At 44.2% G+C, this 18509-nt stretch overlaps 2 protein-coding genes across 6 annotated transcripts; one reads left to right on the plus strand and one right to left on the minus strand.

Annotated features, from left to right (window-relative positions):
- Positions 1 to 1237: 1237 nt before the first annotated feature.
- kdm1a (lysine (K)-specific demethylase 1a) lies at positions 1238 to 13239 on the minus strand. 4 transcript variants are annotated; one of them, XM_070979581.1, is made up of 22 exons: positions 13182 to 13239; positions 12386 to 12422; positions 11538 to 11831; positions 11024 to 11192; positions 10667 to 10800; positions 10491 to 10569; positions 10281 to 10373; positions 10068 to 10174; positions 9692 to 9773; positions 9280 to 9374; positions 8403 to 8420; positions 8061 to 8203; positions 7826 to 7916; positions 7483 to 7617; positions 6021 to 6094; positions 5381 to 5492; positions 5077 to 5209; positions 4785 to 4972; positions 3707 to 3821; positions 3441 to 3568; positions 2578 to 2724; positions 1238 to 2221 (listed from the first exon to the last, which is right to left on the minus strand). In XM_070979581.1, exons 2-22 carry the CDS (start codon positions 12413 to 12415, stop codon positions 2021 to 2023), a joined length of 2568 nt encoding a protein of 855 aa, XP_070835682.1. In that variant the 5' UTR covers positions 12416 to 12422; positions 13182 to 13239; the 3' UTR covers positions 1238 to 2020. The 4 variants fall into 4 exon arrangements, with proteins under 4 accessions (XP_070835682.1, XP_070835681.1, XP_070835680.1 ...); XM_070979580.1 differs by having other exon boundaries at positions 11024 to 11189; positions 12371 to 12422; positions 13182 to 13230; XM_070979579.1 differs by having other exon boundaries at positions 12371 to 12422; positions 13182 to 13230.
- A 235-nt stretch (positions 13240 to 13474) lies between these two features.
- tmem30b (transmembrane protein 30B) lies at positions 13475 to 17174 on the plus strand. Of its 2 annotated transcripts, none has more exons than XM_070979232.1 (8): positions 13475 to 13713; positions 14117 to 14315; positions 14633 to 14740; positions 14864 to 14971; positions 15339 to 15429; positions 15511 to 15648; positions 15900 to 16106; positions 16991 to 17174. In XM_070979232.1, the coding sequence occupies exons 2-8, from the start codon at positions 14127 to 14129 to the stop codon at positions 17167 to 17169; spliced, it is 1020 nt and encodes a 339-aa protein (XP_070835333.1). In that variant the 5' UTR covers positions 13475 to 13713; positions 14117 to 14126; the 3' UTR covers positions 17170 to 17174. The 2 variants fall into 2 exon arrangements, with proteins under 2 accessions (XP_070835333.1, XP_070835332.1); XM_070979231.1 differs by having other exon boundaries at positions 13477 to 13691.
- The last annotated feature ends 1335 nt before the right edge of the window (positions 17175 to 18509 follow it).

Consider the following 18509-nt stretch of genomic DNA (forward strand, 5'->3'; position numbering starts at 1 on the left):
AGGAGGAAGATGGAGGAGTGAGGAGTGAGTAAAGAGGCTTCACTGCCTACAACAGGTGTCAGAGGAAAAGACTGAGGGGGATGTCGATTGTGAGGTCGAGCCTGCAGCCATGAAGACATTTATAAGCTTGATATGTAGCGAGCATGTTATGTGGGATTTTGACTAATAAGACTAGTAAAGCCAGCAACTATGAGGCTTTACTTCAAGCTAAATGCTAACAAACTGATGCTCAACATCAGAGTTTAGCATGCTAACATTTGCTAAGTAGCAATAAATGCAAAGTATAGCTAAAGCTGATGGGAATGTCAATAACTTTGCAAGTCAAAGTGTTAGAAAAGTCACATTTTGACCTGATGATGGCAGTTCAGAAAGCTTATCAGAGCTCATCCTGAGAGGGACATGAGGATTCATCCTCTGGGGAGTATGAATGTTTATACAAAGGCTGATGGGAATAAGCCATGCTGCCAGAATGGCTAAAAACCTGACAAAATTGTACAGCGATGCCATCATTTCTGGATTTCTCGGATGATGTTCCAAACACACATAACAGCATGTGGGAGGTGTTTGTACCTGTTGAAGTGTACATTCCACCCCACACCTATGAATCACATGAGATGTGCTCTGACACGCTGTGGTCTCTCATCCAAAGGATTTTTTTTATAACTAGCTATTTGACTTTCCGAGTCTCTAGTAATCAGTTGATGTGGGCTCGAGGCTATTGTTAACGATAACCTCGCCAGTCACCAGCTACACACCGCCCTGAGCCTATGGTTTACCAGGGAGGTGAAAATGCCGGAGTGCTGCAGTCCAAAACCCCAGCTCAAATTACTGTTGTTATATCAAACATCTCCTTTGGTCACGATAATAATAACCGCATCTCTGAGGGAAAACAAGGCCTGTGACGCTCAAGAGCGCATGGAAACAGAGGGGCACAGAGCTCTGAAATACAACTCCACAGAAAGGCTCATAGCTCATGGTTGACCATTTTAATCTCCCCCCTCATTCATCAGATCCCCCACTATGTGGAGCTGCTGCCAGGGACCCTCATCTCTCCCTCACACACACAGTACCACAGACCCTGGGAGGCAGCCAGGCCTGCGATGAAGCAGGGTCAGTGGGGGGTCAAAGCAGAAGCAGACATGTTATTTTTGCACATACGTGTACAAAGACTACGTCCGCAGGTGGGATAGCAGGACAGGAAACACTCCGATCCAACCTCGAAGAAACACGCCGGTTTCGAGTTGCAATTTTTCTGTCTTTTAATAACAAAACGATTGACAATATAAAAAAGTATGTGATGACAACCATAATAAAATACTTAAACTGCTATGGAAACAAAAAAACATTCACAATTCTTTCAACATATCTGTCTTTTCATAAAACTATTTTCACTACACTCTGCAACCTAAATGGTAGAAAGTAAATTTCAGAGGCGTACAGCTACAGCACACAGCAATGCTTTAAGACAACCGAGACGACTCCAGAGGGAAACGTCTCTTCCTTAGATAAGCAGAACAGCTTTAGTGGACTGACACTGTGCTACTGAGTTGGTCTCGGTCTTATATGATATCTGGTTCAAGGCTGTGTGTACATTTAGTATTTCGACAGGGGCGCATAAATAGATGCTGGGTTCTGCAGACATGCTCCACATGGAATCAAATACACTCAATCACTCTGAGTACCAAACGTAATGCCATGCTTCTGGTTTTAAGACTGGGAAATGGCATATTTATAAAGTCTTAGATGAGTTATTACTTATTATTAGTATGCAACAATATTGGGATTTCTTCTTTAACCAAGTCTTTGTAGTATGTTACATCGGTCTACAAAAGCGACTGATATGCTCCAGTTAAGGAATCTCAATTTCACTTCTTACATAAAGCTGGAAAATGAATCCTTACAGTGTTGTTACTCGAGTAAAGGCAGAGATGCTAAGTTGTGGGACTTCCACCATCTTTCACATACAGAAATATCAACAGTTTCTGGGTAAACTTGTGGATTCTCTCTGGGGGAGGCGTCCTCAGACGCTGGGGGTGGGCTGAGCCTGCTGGGGGTTGCTGGCCGCTGTGGGAGTGGCCTGTCGGGGGAGCGTGTACATGGCACCCAGGAACTGATCTGCAATGCGTCCGGCCTCGCGGAGCCCGCTGAGCAGGGCGCCGTGGACCGTGGCGGGGTAATTCCTGATCGTGTGCTCCCCGGAGAAGAAGAGGCGAGGGACGGGCTGAGGAGAGGGGGGGGGGAGAAAAACCACACTGAGATCGATGCTGGACTGTCCCAACATATGGAGGAATTAAAAGAAAATAGGGGAGTGATGAGAGAGGAAAAAGTGTGGTAGTAAACTGCCAGAGCTCATCAGGCAGCGCATAAATATGACTTGTTCACATCAATCAGCGTGCCAACATCAAAACAGCCCAAAAAACATCTGTGTGGGGAATAAACTGCTCTGCTTTGGTTTGGTTAAATATTGTGGTCAGGGCTGGGATGCCTTCTCTCCCTCGCTTTCTCACACACACACATACACTGACATTCTCACCCAGACGCTCAACACTCGGGGCTCCTCGCTGTGTGCGCGCTCACCTGTGAGGCTCCCGGTATAGCGGGGCCGGGCGTGATGGGCTGCGCCATGAGGTCATAGTCGTTACCCGAAGAACCTGCCGCAACGTAGGAGTAGGAGCCCCTCGCCCAGGGGTCTGCGCGCCAACGCGTGACCACGGTTTCCTTTGGCTGCCATGACAACAAACAACAACACATAGTTTTGAGGAGTTTTCCGTGATGACACTGGAGGGACCTGTAAACAGCTGGATGGCAAACAGTTCCAACGCTGGCCCCAACGCATACGATTTTATCCCATTAGAAACCATAAGCAAATGATTTAGAACGATGCGTGGTTTGGCTGCGACTCCGCTTCTGAGTGCCTTTCACATGTGCTCGCTGTGCAAAGCTGCGCTGGTTGTGGGGGTCGACTCAGGAACGAGTTTGACATTCCACTTAAAGTAATGGAAAAACCAGAGAAAACACTAATGAAGGAGCTTCAGAAACACAACCCACCGCTACATATCTGTAAACAGCGAATGTTATGAAGTTGTACGTGAACAAAGCTGCCAGCTACGTCACATCATGTGGTGTCGAGTTTGACAGGAATAAACAGTTTGGTGTGCGGACTTGAGTTCAAGGAGTACTCAAAGTGAAAGGTCAAGGCAGGGCTGGGCAATTCATCGAATTTTATTTTCACCCTGTGGCATGTTTAGTTCAGCTCTGTGTGGTCAAGTGAGCGGTTGGTTGTGAAAACCCAATCAAGTCAGCCACTGCTTGGATTTGATAAGTGTTTATCAGTGCTGTTATGGTACTGATGCCTGGAGCGACCGAAAAGGACAAGAGGGTTGCATTTCGGCTGGACGTTACAGTATTAAAAATATCACTTTGGCTCGAGAGTCGTGTACCTGTGGCACAGCGCTGCTTCCAAATATTCCTTTGAGGATGGCCAGGCAGCGTCCGACGATCACATCATCGCTGATGTTCTCCATGATGCCGGCGGCCTCCCCGGCCATCAGAGCCAGTAGGATCGGGGCTGAGGAGAGAAGAGGAACAATTTGACTGGATGCATTAGAGAAGGAAAGGCCATAAGTTGACATTTCAGTACCACACCAGTCTACATCAAATACTCCACAACAACAGCATGAAACTACAAAAAGGCATCTCTTGTCACCTTTGTAGAGGTTCCAGAAGAGGAAAAGTTCGCCCCGACTTGCTGTGGTGGAGCCGACGTGACCGAACAGGTTGACGCTGGGATCCCAGAACACGCGGTCAAAACACAACACCACCTGCAGACAGGGAGGAGCGCAAAATAAAAACAGTCACACAGCAATCAAAGTGCTTCTTTTAATCAAACGCTTGACTGCCTGTGGAGCGCCTCTCAGGCTCCGCACGCTCACTGCCTCACAGTCATGAATGTGTGAATGGCAGAGCGCCCTCTGCTGGAGATGCAGCTCTAATAGCAGATTGCATAATGATGCAGCATTCGTCTGTCCGCTGCGGTAGAATTAGAGATAAACTCTGCTGCAGATGATGCTCAGCGACGGAGAGAGCCGGTGGTCCAGGAGTGACGCAGAGCGAGCGCTCGGATCGGATTACTGACACACTGAAAAGCATCTTTCGTTTGCACGCTCTGACTGCCTCTCCCCTCCTAACACACTGCCTGTGCCACCCTTTCGATCCCACTTCATTATACATCTAAGCCCAGATGTAAGCCAGGATACAGCAATATCACCTAAAGCCTGGGCAGTTTAGAGAGAGGGAAGAATTCTTTGTCGTCTGTGCTCAGCATCAACACGTATTGGGATTCATCTGGGAAAATACAACAGGAGGGAGGAAGGGGATCTGTTTATGCAGCGTGCTGTTAAATTGGACAATGATATATGAACCCTGCAGGGGACCAAATTCTGAATACTCGTTGCTTTTTGGTCCCTCTACCACTGAAGGTCGCATTCCTCGCATAAAGATACTGCAGCTCCTACAGTAGCAGGAAGTCTCCCTGAGGAACCGAATCCTCAGTTCTGCTGGAAACACACTACATGATTTAAGACCTGACTTGAGCTCTGATTTGCGCATGATGACTCACTTCAAGACTGGGGAATCTGCACAGGTGTGCAGAAAATGTGGCGGATCACACCTGGCTTTAACATCAGACCGCTTTAGGCCGTCCTGACTATCGAACATGTTCAGGTTTGGTGAGCTCCTTAATAATATAAACCTATTTAGAAGAACCGCATATTTAGAAGCACAACCTTGTTGAGGTTGCCGAAGCCCATCCTCTGTATAGCTGACGTCTTCCACTCAGGCAGCGGGGGGACGAACTGCACAGCGGGGGGCTGCTGCTTCAGCACGCCCAGAGGCAGGGTGCACAGCACAGCATCGCACTTGTAGATGAAGGTCTGGGTCGTGGAGCGAGTGTTGACAGCGATCACTTCGCAGCCTGCAGGATGAGAAGATGAATGTTTGACACACATTTCACATCCAGATACGAAATTAACAGTGGAACTCGTGATCTCTCACGCACACACGATCCTGTGCACGTACCAGAGGCTGTGTATCGGACCTGCCGCACTGCTGTGTTTAGTTTGATGTCCAAGCCTTCAGCCAGGGCCACAGGAACACAGGAGTAACCATTCCTTACTGTCAGGTGGCTGCCAGTGAACTCAAAGTCATCATCCTGTCGATAAATGAATAATCGCAGCAGCACAATGAAGTGAGCAGAAGTATCTCACAGTTAAACTACTATTAACTTCTCACACACATGGGGTTGTGAAAGGTGTGAGGATCTTTGGAATGCAAGCCCGAGACAATACAGTTATGACATTTCAGACTGGGTACATGTATATACCTGATCCCAATGTTTGAGTGAAAGGGTGGAGAGGGGCGTAGCATTGGCAAACTCCAGGTTGGCAAAGTGCCAGTCGAGGATCTGCCGATCCCTGGATGACAGGTAAACATCGCTGTGGGAAAAGAGGTGTTTTAATAGTGATGTTTACTGACGGCTGCATCAGAGGGACAGGTTTACTCATGCACAGGCTGGAGAAGCTGAAATCAAACTGGTGAACACAAAATATTTACTCAAAACTAAAATACTGGCAAATAGCCACAGGACATACACAGGTAAACATCTCCTGCCACAAGCTGCAGGGCTGCAACAGGTTATTATGTTTCTAACCATTACAGACTGGCTGACATTTAGCTCCTGATTACAATCAACAATCCATAAGGTCTGCATTGACAGTTCATCACTAATGCTAGTTTTTGCCCTCATGACAAACTGGAAAACAAATAATGAGATTTAACCATTAAATCGAAGAATGTTTGCATGCTAAGAAAAGGTGTGTGAACACATGGGGAGACAAGCTCCATTTCTTTGTTGCCACTACACCCTCATCCCTCTCTACGGGCTAACACACTGCCAACTGACACGCTGAATAAAGAGAGGAGGAGGAGCAGGAGAGGAGGGGGTGTTCACAGGGATCAGTTACCTGGGCGGATTGGCCTCCAGCTCCTGCAGCTTCTCCTCCAGCTTGACCTGCATCTCCACCAGCTCATCGTACTCCTACACAGGGGACAGAGCAGACAGCAGATGTACGCGCACGTTCATTTCATCCATGTATTTCATCACTGCTGGAGCATACTGATACAATGAAAACCATGTGTTTTACTTATTTGCTAATATTTCACTGTTATACACTGATGATGAGTACAAATAATAATCAAAAAACTGTATTTGACGTCAAAGTGAACTGGTGTCACACTTCCACCTTAACAAGGTGAGCGTGTGTTGAATGCATGTGCGTGTGTACAAACCCAGAGGGTTTTAGGTCATGCAGAAAGGACAAGCAGTCTTGACAGAAAGGGCTGACTCAACCTGTCTCTCAGTTCACCACAATAGAGCAACTATGGCAGCAGCTCAGAGTCTAGTAGTACCACCTACCACGCCAGGCCTCAGGACGTCCCAATGACGCCTCCAGGCTCGCACGCTGACCTGGGAGAACACTAAAACGGAAAGAATACTGGAAAATATCCTGACACAGCCATCCCTCGCCGGCCTTAAAATCTTGTTATATGGTGTAGTCATGCATGTCATGAACACACACACACTCTCTCTCTCTTAAACGCTCATTCTGTCTCGCTGAAACTGTGTGTGTACATCCGCAGACATAAAGCCAGTCAGACCGTGATTCAGGACCTTGAAGTGGTTTCTCAGACGGCGGATGGGGAGCAGACAAATCCAGTTCAGACACCAGCTGTGTTTAAACCAACTAAAAGCTCCTTCTAAAATACACACATCGCAGTAGTGGAGGTGATTTATCTGAACCAAAAATAAAACGGCAGCACTCGCTCTAATAACACATCCTACCGGGGCATTAAACCACTTAAACACAGGCCTGGCTGGTTCACTTGGATAGCACGGCATTAAAATTCTGTGAGGAATCCACCCTGACCTAGTAGCCCATAAAATATCCACTTCACATGCTACGACTGCTGCATTATAATACTGTTACAAATTATTTGATGCTTTTGGTCACCCCTCAGAGAAAAATGACTGCGTTTCTGTCCTGCAAACTGTTCTGGTTGGCCTAATGGCACCTAATAATTAACCAAGGACATCTAATATTGTGTCAAAGTGGTTCACATTACAGCCACTGAAAACACAGACACTATGTAATACCCACACCACCACAAACACAAATAGTTAGCTTTTAAACTTTCAAACTGCTATGGCCAAATTTGTTTTAAGTCTTGCAGCCTGATTTCTAAGAGATGTCAGGAAGTCATGAAAGTGTCACACAGGAATCTGCTCTGGATAACTATCAGTCTAGATAACCGCACGCAGCTTGTTAATATCTATAGGAAGTGTAAAGAGATGCAAGAGCTCTATTTTAACTGTCTCCTTCAGTGATGATGGCATTTCTCTTTTTCCGACATCGTGCTTGAGCTCACTTTGCAGAGCGCCATGAGGTCGCGGTGCTTGCTCTTCACCAGGAACTCAGCTGTGATGTCTCTGGGTGGTTTGACTTCACTGGCCTCTTTATACTGCTGGTGGAGCTCCTTAACCCGTTCCTTAGTGGCCACCATCTGAAAAAGGTGCAATAAACGGAGAGGGAGAGGAAGGACGTCATGAGTGGACGACCGGAAAGAAAACAGGAAGCGACGAGAGACGAGACAGAATTTGAAGACTGTTTTAGTGTCTTACTAAGGCTCAATTTGCGAGTGCATTGCTCGGTCTGCAGGTGAAGCTTTGTGCAGCTATTGGGAAACAAAAAAATGAACAATTTGTGCTCACCTTGTTGAGAAGATCCCTGAGATCTTCCTGAGTCTTTACAATCTTCTTCCAGTGTTCTATCTGCTCGTCCTTTACGTGCTTCTCCTGCAGCCTGTGCACACACACGGACACGAGACTATGATTAGAGAGTGCGTGTGCATGTGTTTGTACACATCTCTTCTTTGGGTCCACATGTGCAGGACTCATCTCACACCATCTCCCGCGTGTGAGCTTGTGCAGTTTACGGCATACTCACTGTATGACCACCTCCAGGGCCTGTCCCAGAGAAACAGGCTTGTTGTTGAGGAAGTTGAAGTCCAGCTGGTGGCTGAGGTAGGAGGTGGCCTCCAGCAATCTGTTGAACTCCTGCTCCACCATCTCATCTTTTTCTTTTGGCACCTGGACACACACACAAACACAAAGAAGGAAGACAGTGGACAATCAGTCACAATGATGGAATCTGTACAGCAGGAAAAGCATGCCAGACTCATGAGCTGCTCATTTCTTTCTCTCATAATCTTCAGAGTAAAATTAGAACAGGTGGACCTGATTTTTAAAAGTTAAAATAAATGTATTAAGTAAATAAACTAATACATACGCTTGTGCACCGTTCTCCCTTCAGGAGTTCACCAAAAGATGAACGAGGAAGGCGTTGAGAAGACAAGAGGGGGAAGAAAGAGAGAGAGCATATTAAGTAAACACAACTTTAACCTCAAACAGCTTTGCACAGAAGTAAAACATGTACATTTAATTTGCCTTTTCCTGGGGAAGAGGAAACCAGTTACACATGATGTGGATGCTTCAAGAGCCCTGCTGGCTAGTGTCTACTTCAGTGGAAGTGCCCTGCACGTGAACCTAAACATCCTACTACTGTTGCTGCCACTTGACGGACAGAACAAAAAAACGGAAGGGAAAAACGCTGTTTATTTCCAGTCTAATTGCATCAGGCTATATCGGTTTTCTGGTCTGCTCATTTCTGAGAGGAACTGGGAGCTGTTGTTGATGACACGCAAGGGTAAGCAGTTAAATGAATCCACCGTTCATTGTGTTTTTGTGGCTCATGGAAAGCCAGATCCCTGCCTCGGGACAACAACATGCTCAGAGAAGAGCTATAAACCCAGACACAGAGCACTTCCATGCCAGGAGGAGACTCTTGTGCATCCATAAACATCTTCTATTAAAGGAAGTAAACAACACAAGGTTCTGCAGCACAACATGCATTAGTGGATGCACTGATGCAGCTGCAGATACACAGGTATTCTTGGGGTGAGCTGTTCGTGTAAGTAAAATTCACCTAATGCACAGCTAAACATGTCTGTATAACAGATATTTTGCATGTGCATTCCCATTCTGCCATTAGCCTCTTGCCATCTAGCAAGGAATTTCTATGTTAAAAAGTGGGATTTTTGCAAAAACGCTGGATAATGGATGAGAGGCAACTCAAAGTACAGATCAAGACATTTCATTATACTTACGGCCTGACCATTGGCTTCATACAGTGGACACTTCTGCTTGATCTTGGCCAGCTCCATGTTGACCTGCTTACTGATCACTGCCATAGGATTCCCTCCTAAACAAGCAAAACACACACACACACAGTGTAAACATGGAGAGCAACCCCCCTCTACTGGTAGACTTTAGTAACTGTAGTGTCCTCAAATCATATGAGAGGTAAGTGCATGTGTGAGTTTTCTATCTAATACAACATCACACAAGCTAATTCATATCAGGAGGCAGCAAAATCAGTTGATGTACCATAAGTGTGGAATGAAAATGTAAATACTTGCACCTCAACAGCACGTGATTAGACACTAATGGTTTATCAGATGCTCTGACTGAACGTTTGACTGACTTCAGGATTCACACAAGAGTGGATCTGAATCTTACCCAGCCCTGTCACCACCATGGCTCCCAGGTCAGCAACATAGTTGCCCTTCCGAAATGTGGCCACTCTGCCTCCAACACGGTCCTGCACGGAAAAATGAAGTTAACAATTTCTACTGTAACATCATAACTTAGAAGCAATTACAAACTTCTAATATGACAGAAATCAAGTCTATCTAACTCAACTGGTTATCATCTAAACCCTTGGAAAACATATCTATACCATGTCATAAAATAGAGGGTGGCACTAATCTCACATTTCTATCAATTCAGAAATTATAGCACATGTATTACAATCATTCAACAGCTGGTTAAGAACATGTGACAAAATCACAAATACACCTGAAACAACAGACTGACTGACACTGTTGTGACATACCCTGGCCTCCAGTACTGTGACATCCATCCCGAAGCTCTGCAGCTGCCTGGCTGCAGCTAGACCAGACACGCCTCCACCAATCACTATAACCTTCCCAGTCTTCTTAGCTGCAACAACAAGCAGGAGGGTTCATTAGCTGGGTATCATTACGCCACTATTTGGCTACCGGCTAGTTTTATACTGTATCAGTGCAACGAGTTAACGTGAACTCACTGGGTAATGGCTTGACCCTCTTGTAAATGCCAAAGTTAATGAGACCATGCCTTTCTAAGTAGCTGTGTATCCTGTGGACCAGCACAGCATCACCTAAAAAGAGAAGAAAAACACATAAAATCTCAACTTGTGTATGACTATAATATTCTTGGGGGAAAAAAATTAAGGTAGAAAAATACAATAAAAACAGTGCTAAATCTAATGTCTCACTGTTGTATGGAGCTTCAAGCTGCTGTGCTGTGGCCTCAAAGGTCAGCTGGATCTTGGGGTTGTCCAGCCACAGTTGGAGCTGGATGAGGTTTAAGATACAGAAGAAAATATGTTTACAACAATGATCCCGTTGTCTGCTTTCAACACAAAAATAATGTGTTTACACAGATACTTACTGTACGGTTGCGGATGTAGAGGAAGACCTTCTGGGTCTGCTGGGGACCGCTGATGATGTCAGGGAAGCAGGCGGCTTCCTGGGATGTCATTCGATCGTGAGGAAGACGGCTCTGGAAAGCAGCTCCTTCTACACCTAAAAATACACTTACACATCACTATTCTATTCACAGCACTGAGTGTCATTTAGGATCAAAAGAAAGAGCGTTCCTGTGCAATGATTTACGAATCAAAACACAGCCACCATGCATTCTTGCATGCAGAAGAGCTTTTTATTTTGCATTTTAAGTTTCTTTCCTCAACCAAAACCCCAGCTTCATTTGACTGCTTTGACATGATGCATCGAGTTTCAGACTCACCAGATGGTTCCTCTGGTTCACTGTCATTCTCTTCCTCAACTGGCGGCGCCGGTGGGGGGATGACCTGCTTCCTCTCCTTCTCTGCCTTGGCGTTCCTCTCCTCCTCAGAGTAATATTCGTCTTCCGACAGATTGGCCAGGCTCTCGTCCATCTCGCGGTACTCCACCTGCAACAGTAGGCACAATAAAAGCATCATTAAAACCAGCATTACAAAACAGGATTTGTTGCTGTGCTCCCACGTCACTGAAAAGGGCAGAAAGCTTTCTGAGGGGGAAGGAATACATAGCATGAACATCACACTGCAAAGGCAATGACAGATTACTTCTGGTGCACACATGCCAGTAAGAACCTGTGACTTAAGATACAGAGCAATATTCACCTAAAGTCTATATGATGACTGTGTATATATCCTTTAAATCAAACAAATGGTCATAAGATACAGTGGCACTTATCCTTTCTGGCAGCATTCCCTCCCTGTACGCACAGGGAGGGAAGAGAACCCTAAAATGTTTACTTTTGCTCGCTTGCGACGACTCGTCCTGCGAACTTCAGCTGAGTCTTGGTCAATCCCCCCAGGCCCTGCTTGGTGGGGCAGAGGAGCTCCTCCGGGCTCCCCACTGGGGGATGACCTCTCCTTCTTCTTTACATCCATAGGGCCAGCAGCTGAGGCTGATGGGCCAGTCTGTGCGTCAGAGACAGGGGCCCTATCACCTCCCGCTGCTCCTGCAGAAGATGAAGAGGAGGAGGAAGAGGTGCCAGCATCTGACTTCTTGCTAGACAGCATCATGGAGGATGTTGGAGGCCTCTCCTGAAGAAAGGGGGGGACATAAATGAGATGAAACCCATCAAGTTGAACCATACAACAGCCTAAGGTACAACAGTGAAATGAAAATTTTCAATATATTCTCAGAAAGAAACAATGAAAATGATGACGTGTGGGCTGTGTGTGCTGAAAATAAAGAAAATAACAAAAAAAACAAAAACACATTTCACATGTGTGCCCTTTGTGGTATTCCCAATTAAGAATATCACACAAATGTAGCCTACATCAGTTAAACTGTAAAACCTCCAAATCCATGGCGAATGATTATTTCACTCACTTCCTGATGGCTTTTAAACAAATTAACTCCTACTAGAAACACTGGTTCAAAAGCCCTCTGTCAACTGGTCGCCCTGTTGGGGGCAGTGAACGCACCTGCAACAAAGGCAACAACCAGCAAATACTATCGGGCTTTGGAAGATGCTTCACCCACAAATATCACGTCTGAATCACTGGATGACTGCAGCAACGTTAACTGTGCATGAATGTCATGGTTTATGAAATGAAGGCTCCATGGTTACAGTAACCTTGTCTTGTTTTACCCATTTCTCCGTGCACCTGGTAATATCCATTCAAACACTAAGAAATGAAGACAGAACCAGAAATATGGTTACGAACAGGACCAAATGAACAAAAAAATAAATGTTGGCCCTCCACATTGCATCCACTGAGATTTAGCTAAACATTTTGAAAACGTGTTACCAAATGCACTGTAGCTCATTCAAGCTTCCTATCAGGACTTAGCCAATGTAGCCAAAGCTAAACGTGTGCCTATAAGAACTCTGCTGCTTATTAATTAATTATTACGGAGAGGACACATGTAAGTCAGAAACCTTTGTTGTACCCAAGCCGTTAACGTTGGTAGAGCCGTGACTGATATCCTGACCAAATGGACAAATAATAGCTAGCAAGTTAACTGCAAAGCTAGCAGCAGTCTGGTACGGCTATCAACGTTAGCTAGCGTTTCTTAACGGTAGCTTTGTTCTTGACGATGGCCTGCATATAGCACATATGAATATGAGATTGTGTTTCTTTAACACCATTGTAACACATGTTGTACTGCCGATATGAATTTGAATCGTTTACAATATGATCTCCTTTCAAATTTATCTGACAAGACCATGCTACGTTAGCTAACGCCGCTAACAATGAGTACTGGCTAGTATTAACAGTGGCACAGCAACGTTAGCAGGTGCGATCTATCGAAAAAGAAAGCGCCGGTTTTGCTTGCAAAGGGATCTGAATATATAAACTGACAGTAAACTTTTAGGTAAACGTCCGGGATCATTGTTTAATGAAGTAAAAGTAAGGATTAAATACAAAAAATATTACGATTACCTCTCAAACATCCGAAGATGTCAACACAAAGACGGCACAGTAGCAGGTCTGCTTTCAATGAACTCTTTCGTGATTGGTTGATGGAAAATGTTATTCAATCACACTCAGCGTAGCGATTCGTCAAAATAACTGTCAATCCAAAAGAAGGCGGGGATTTACGACTCGGAACTACTGCATTGGATATAGTTTTGTAGTTAAGGTTCAGTGGTGCAGAGTGCTTTTCGTTAACATATTAGCATTGTTTTTAAATTTTTGGTTAAATTTGCATTTTGTTGCTGATCTGGACTCAGCGTTTTGCACAGTTTTTCTATTCTCTCTTTCTTTTTTCCCCGACCCGTTTAGCTTCCGCCCTGCTCTGCAAACAAACCGACGTCCGTCTGGTGGTGGGGTAGGGGTGTGGTCTGATGTGGGGGTAGACAGGTAAAGGTGAGCTTTTCCGTCGCGCCCGCTTAGGCAAGCATACCGATGATTTGTCGACTCCATTGTTTCTCCGTTTTGAGCCCACCGTGTGTAAGTAACGCTTTAAATTCAGGTTAATCAATAATATATGTAATAATATATGTCTTTGTGCCTCACTTGAACCATTCATCTTTATCATCGAGTCTGGAAATGAGCGAAAACTCTGTGCTTTTGATTTGTTGTCCTCGGCAGATCTGGTTGTACCTGGTAATAAAATTTCAAGATTTATATGTGTGATATGAAGCCTTTTATATTTTACAAATAAGTTCTATTAACTGTTGTCTGCATCCTACAGTAACTCCAAATGACAGGCAACACTTAAAGTAAGAGTAATATGGAAGTTTTTAGTGTCAGCTGGAAAAATAAAAGCTCATTTTGATTTGATAGTGTTTAATATGTTGGCCATGGCTAATTCACCTGACATATGGTGCAGTACATCTAACAAATAGAGAGCTGATTAACGATCTATCCAACAGAACCAAGAAAATGTTGAAGAAGGAGCAGGAGTCGGCCAACCGGCCTGACAACACCGCCTTCACTCAGCAGAGGCTTCCGGCATGGCAGCCCATGCTCTCCGCTGGCATCGTCATCCCAGGGTTCGTCCTCATCGGCCTGGCCTTCATCGGCATTGGCGTCGCCCTCTTTGTCACTTCTCGCAGCATCCAAGTGTTGGAGGTATGACTGCAGACGCTGATCATACGGATCAGCTGGGTGCTAAGCTGAGAGTTAAGGGTGAAATGTCAGCAGTGACAACGTGTTTACTGGGTAGAAGTGAGCAAACCTTAAGCTGTGTTAAACTAATCTGTGTATTCATGGTTGAGAAGAAAGAAAAAGGTGTAGGGCCAAAACCATACATTGCTATTTGCTCAGTGACTTGTAAGCGATATTGTACTATTGGGTTTAAACAGGTGTGGTGTCAGTAACACTCGATGGAGATAGGTGTTATAGCCATCAATAATTAATTCTAACCTTTGTTGTTCTTTCCTCCACAGTTAGACTACACAGGGGTTGAACAAAACTCACCGTGCTACAAGTGCTCTGACTCAGATGCCAAGAACTGTGCGTGCACGCTGGACTTCTCCATAAACAGACTGTTCGAGGTTTGTGCTCAATGGAGCTTTGCACGAACACATTCACACACGTATAAATGTTTTCATGGAGCTGCACTCTGCTCCTGCCTCTGACCTTTGGTTGTCTGTCTGTGATTCTGTTTTCTTCCACAGGGGCCCGTCTTCTTTTATTATGGTTTGTCCAACTACTTCCAGAACTACAGAAGTTACGGTGCGTCCAAAGACGATGACCAGCTGTCTGGAGACCTGGAACACTTCACGGTGAGTTAACAGCGTAGGATATTGAAAACACGCACGCACGCATGCACACATACACACACACACACACACACACACACACACACACACACACACCACTGTGGTTTTGATTTCCAAGAGGAAACCAAAACCCCTATGTTGTCAATCGAAATAAAGACTTTGAAGGTATGCTGAGTTGATTATAAATATGCTAGGTTGTCACCTTGGTCAAACATACTGTATTGGTGCAGTTCATTTTTCTATCAGTGTACATTTTTGTGCAAATGTGCAGTACTTAAAGCTGCATCAGTGGTACCTGGTGCTGTTAGCCATCCATAATACAAACATTTTATCTGACTAATGCAAACACTGTTTCCTGTCTCTCTTGAAGAGTCCCAGTGACACCTGTGATCCCTATCGCTACGACAGCAGTGACAAACCAATTGTGCCGTGCGGATTAGTAGCAAACAGCATGTTCAATGGTATGTAAGGGAATTTAAAATGTCCGTGATGACTTTGGGATGAAGTTTATTTGCCTGATTTAAGTATTTTTGTGTTTAAAGACACCTTCAAGCTGTATCAGATCGTCACCGGGGGGAAGAAGCAGGTGCCCTTCGATGGAAAGGGGATTGCTTGGTGGACAGACTACAACGTCAAATACAGAAATCCCTCTGTTGTACCTCTGAAGAACGCCTTCAATGGTAGTAAATAAAGCCAAATTTACTGTAACTTGCTGCCTGTTCTGTTTAAGTAGTGCTATGATACAGATTGTATTGAATGAAGGATTCCCAATCTGCTTGAAACAAGAGCTAAAGAAGCTGTACTGAAGAGAACTTGAGTAACTTGTTTTAATGTGGTATATAGTGGCCTAAAGGGGGTCCTCTCAGTCAAATCATATTCTATGTTACTAGTGTATGAAAATCATGATGGCCGATTGAATTTTGACTTCCAGGTACTGTGAAGCCCATATTTTGGTCCAAGCCAGCTTACGAGCTGGACCCCACAGACCCTGCTAACAACGGCTTCATCAATCAAGACTTCTTGGTGTGGATGAGGAGGGCAGCCCTGCCAGATTTCAGAAAGCTATATCGACGAATCACAGAGGGTGATTATGCAAAGGGACTGCCAGTCGGAAACTACTCCCTTGAAATTGCCTACAGTATCCTTTCACATGTTAGTTTCTGGGATGGCTTTCAGGATGGCGCTCAGAGGTATGGCCACTTAGGTTTTTATCTTGAGTCCTAGAGACACTGTTTTACTTATTTAAACCAGCATGTAAGTCTGGATGATAAATCATCAGGGAGAATGCTTTAAATAAGAGCATTTATGTGGTTAAAGATGTTTTACATGGTTCAATCCACATGAGAAGACTTACAAAGCTTCAGATCTACGTAAAGGGGTCAGTCTTTGCAATGGCCACATGCTTTGTCTCATGTTACAACAACAGCAGCGGAGTCTAACTTGTTTTACTGGTTGGGTGTGGTTCTGTCTTTACCTGAGGAGAGCAAACGCAATGACTCAAGAGTTTCTTGACATGAGGGACACAAACAAACCAAGCAAATTTTCTGACATAAGGAAATGAGCTAGGCAAATAATTCTTCACATGACTGATTACTTTTGAAGGCCTATGGAAATACCTCAGACATTTTTCATTTTGCTTAAAGCACCGTGCTATTGTTTAAGATTAAGTCCCTTGAATACATGTAAATGCTCGTGTATTGTTTCAGGCAGCCATTGCCATAGCTATTCACTTCACTATACATTTAAAAGTAACTGACATAATATTGACCCTTGCTTCAATTGTGTAGTCCTATCTGATTTTGATGTAGTAGTGAAATGAGTGGAAGTCAGTGCCTAGAAAAAAAAAATCTGATTTCTAAAGCACAGCATCTGACAGTGATGTCAAGTGTGCATGAGTTGTTGTAAAATGGGTTAAACCATGCAAAGCCACTGGAGGTTTAATACAGTATCTTGACGCAGCTTTGTATATTGAATTTTATGTGTTCCCATTTTTGCTGTATATCCTTAACATTTTGTCCCCAGACTATCCTGTTCTGAGCTTTGACGGGAGAAAGAAGGTGGTCCTCAGCAATGTGTCCTGGATGGGTGGCAAGAATGAGTTCCTGGGCATTGCCTACCTCGTGATTGGATCAATGTGTATAGTTATGTCCATCGTCATGCTCATTGTCTATGCTAAATTTAAGTTTCCTGACGAAGAATGAGTTCCTGGTTACTGGTTTGCCTTTTTTATTAATGGGATGATGAAAGCTCAGAACAGGGCTCATGCAAAGGCAAGTATACAGCCAGAATCCACCCTGTGAACTGAAATCCCATGTGTTACATGAAAACACCACCTAAGTTGTGAAGCCCAGTGTCATTTTGTGAGGCAGAACTCGACACTGTTGTTTCCCCACTGAGTGCAAAATAGGAAGTGGCTTTGTGGGCACTGGGTTGATTTCCAACATGAGTAAATGTGCAAAAACACTGCAATGTCACTTCCCATTCATTGCTTGTGGAACAGCTTAATGGGTGTCTCATAAGGGAAATATCATTGCTCACAAGCCAAGCCCAAGATCATGCTAATAATGCATGTAAATCTTCATGTAAATATTCTACAGTTTTTTGTTGTAACCATGATAAAGCCTCCAATGTGAATCTAAAGGGATGAATGTGAAGGTATAAATAATGTGTGCAGGCAGATATCTGCTGGACAAAACGAGCCACCGCTCATATGTGCTCCTGTTTATTCTGGTTATGCTTGTCTAGTTTGTTTCACATTGCTTGGATTTGGCAGGGTGTTTCTCTCAGGCTTTTTTTTTCTTTGATTTGTGCTTTCATAATCACAAAATGAGCTGCCTCCTCATTTTAGGTCATTAACAATATTAAAGCCATAAATGATTTTAGAAGCCATTTGACACTGGACAAAAATTTAGTCTTGATGTGCATCTTAATTTGTAAATAATTCTGTATAATGTGGGAATACAAACTCAGGTATCTATGCTAACTCATGTTGTCTTTTATGCTATGTACTGAGATGTTACTTCATGTAGATATTTATTGAATAAAACAATTTCAAAAGTATAATTTCACGTTCATCATCGTCTTATTTGGACATTTAGATTCCACAGGCCACAGTGCCATGCTGTGTTTACATCACTTCAGACAGTGTATGTTGGATATATGGAAATGTGAGCTTTCTGCTTTCAATAGGCAACACATTTTATCCTTCAGCCACTTCCTTATTATGACCAGAGATCTCAGAGATCAGTTTAGCGTCATTTGGCCTCCCCTGAAAGCTCAGTAAAGCTCATATCCAATATTAACTAATGAATCACATTTTCATGGCTGGTGAGATCCACCGGCTGAGATCAGCTGACTCAAGCCCAAGATCTTGAGTCAGTTCTGTTTTTCTCTTATGCCCTTTTATTCTTGATGGGTCTGGGTGTTTAGGTTTGTGAAAATATGTGAAAGTAATACAGAAAATTAATGAATCATTAATTCTTGATAGCATGAGTCTGCAGAAAGTGCAGTTATGCTATCACCAGTCACATTGTGACAGATG

Source organism: Chaetodon trifascialis, chromosome 14, assembly GCF_039877785.1.
Source record: "Chaetodon trifascialis isolate fChaTrf1 chromosome 14, fChaTrf1.hap1, whole genome shotgun sequence".
Taxonomy (NCBI): Eukaryota; Metazoa; Chordata; class Actinopteri; order Chaetodontiformes; family Chaetodontidae; genus Chaetodon; species Chaetodon trifascialis.

What these genes read in the sequence shown, in the direction of transcription:
- tmem30b (XM_070979232.1), top strand. Translation starts at nt 14,127, where the DNA reads ATGTTGAAGAAGGAGCAGGAGTCGGCCAACCGGCCTGACAACACCGCC. An exon ending in CCATAAACAGACTGTTCGAG is followed by an intron (nt 14,741 to 14,863) that starts GTTTGTGCTCAA and finishes TTTCTTCCACAG; the next exon opens with GGGCCCGTCTTCTTTTATTA. An exon ending in GAGACCTGGAACACTTCACG is followed by an intron (nt 14,972 to 15,338) that starts GTGAGTTAACAG and finishes TCTCTCTTGAAG; the next exon opens with AGTCCCAGTGACACCTGTGA.
- kdm1a (XM_070979579.1), bottom strand. Translation starts at nt 12,415, where the DNA reads ATGGATATTACCAGGTGCACGGAGAAATGGGTAAAACAAGACAAG. An exon ending in GAGGGTCAAGCCATTACCCA is followed by an intron (nt 10,175 to 10,280) that starts GTGAGTTCACGT and finishes TTGTTGTTGCAG; the next exon opens with CTAAGAAGACTGGGAAGGTT. An exon ending in CTTCTGGAACCTCTACAAAG is followed by an intron (nt 3,569 to 3,706) that starts GTGACAAGAGAT and finishes TTCTCTCCTCAG; the next exon opens with CCCCGATCCTACTGGCTCTG.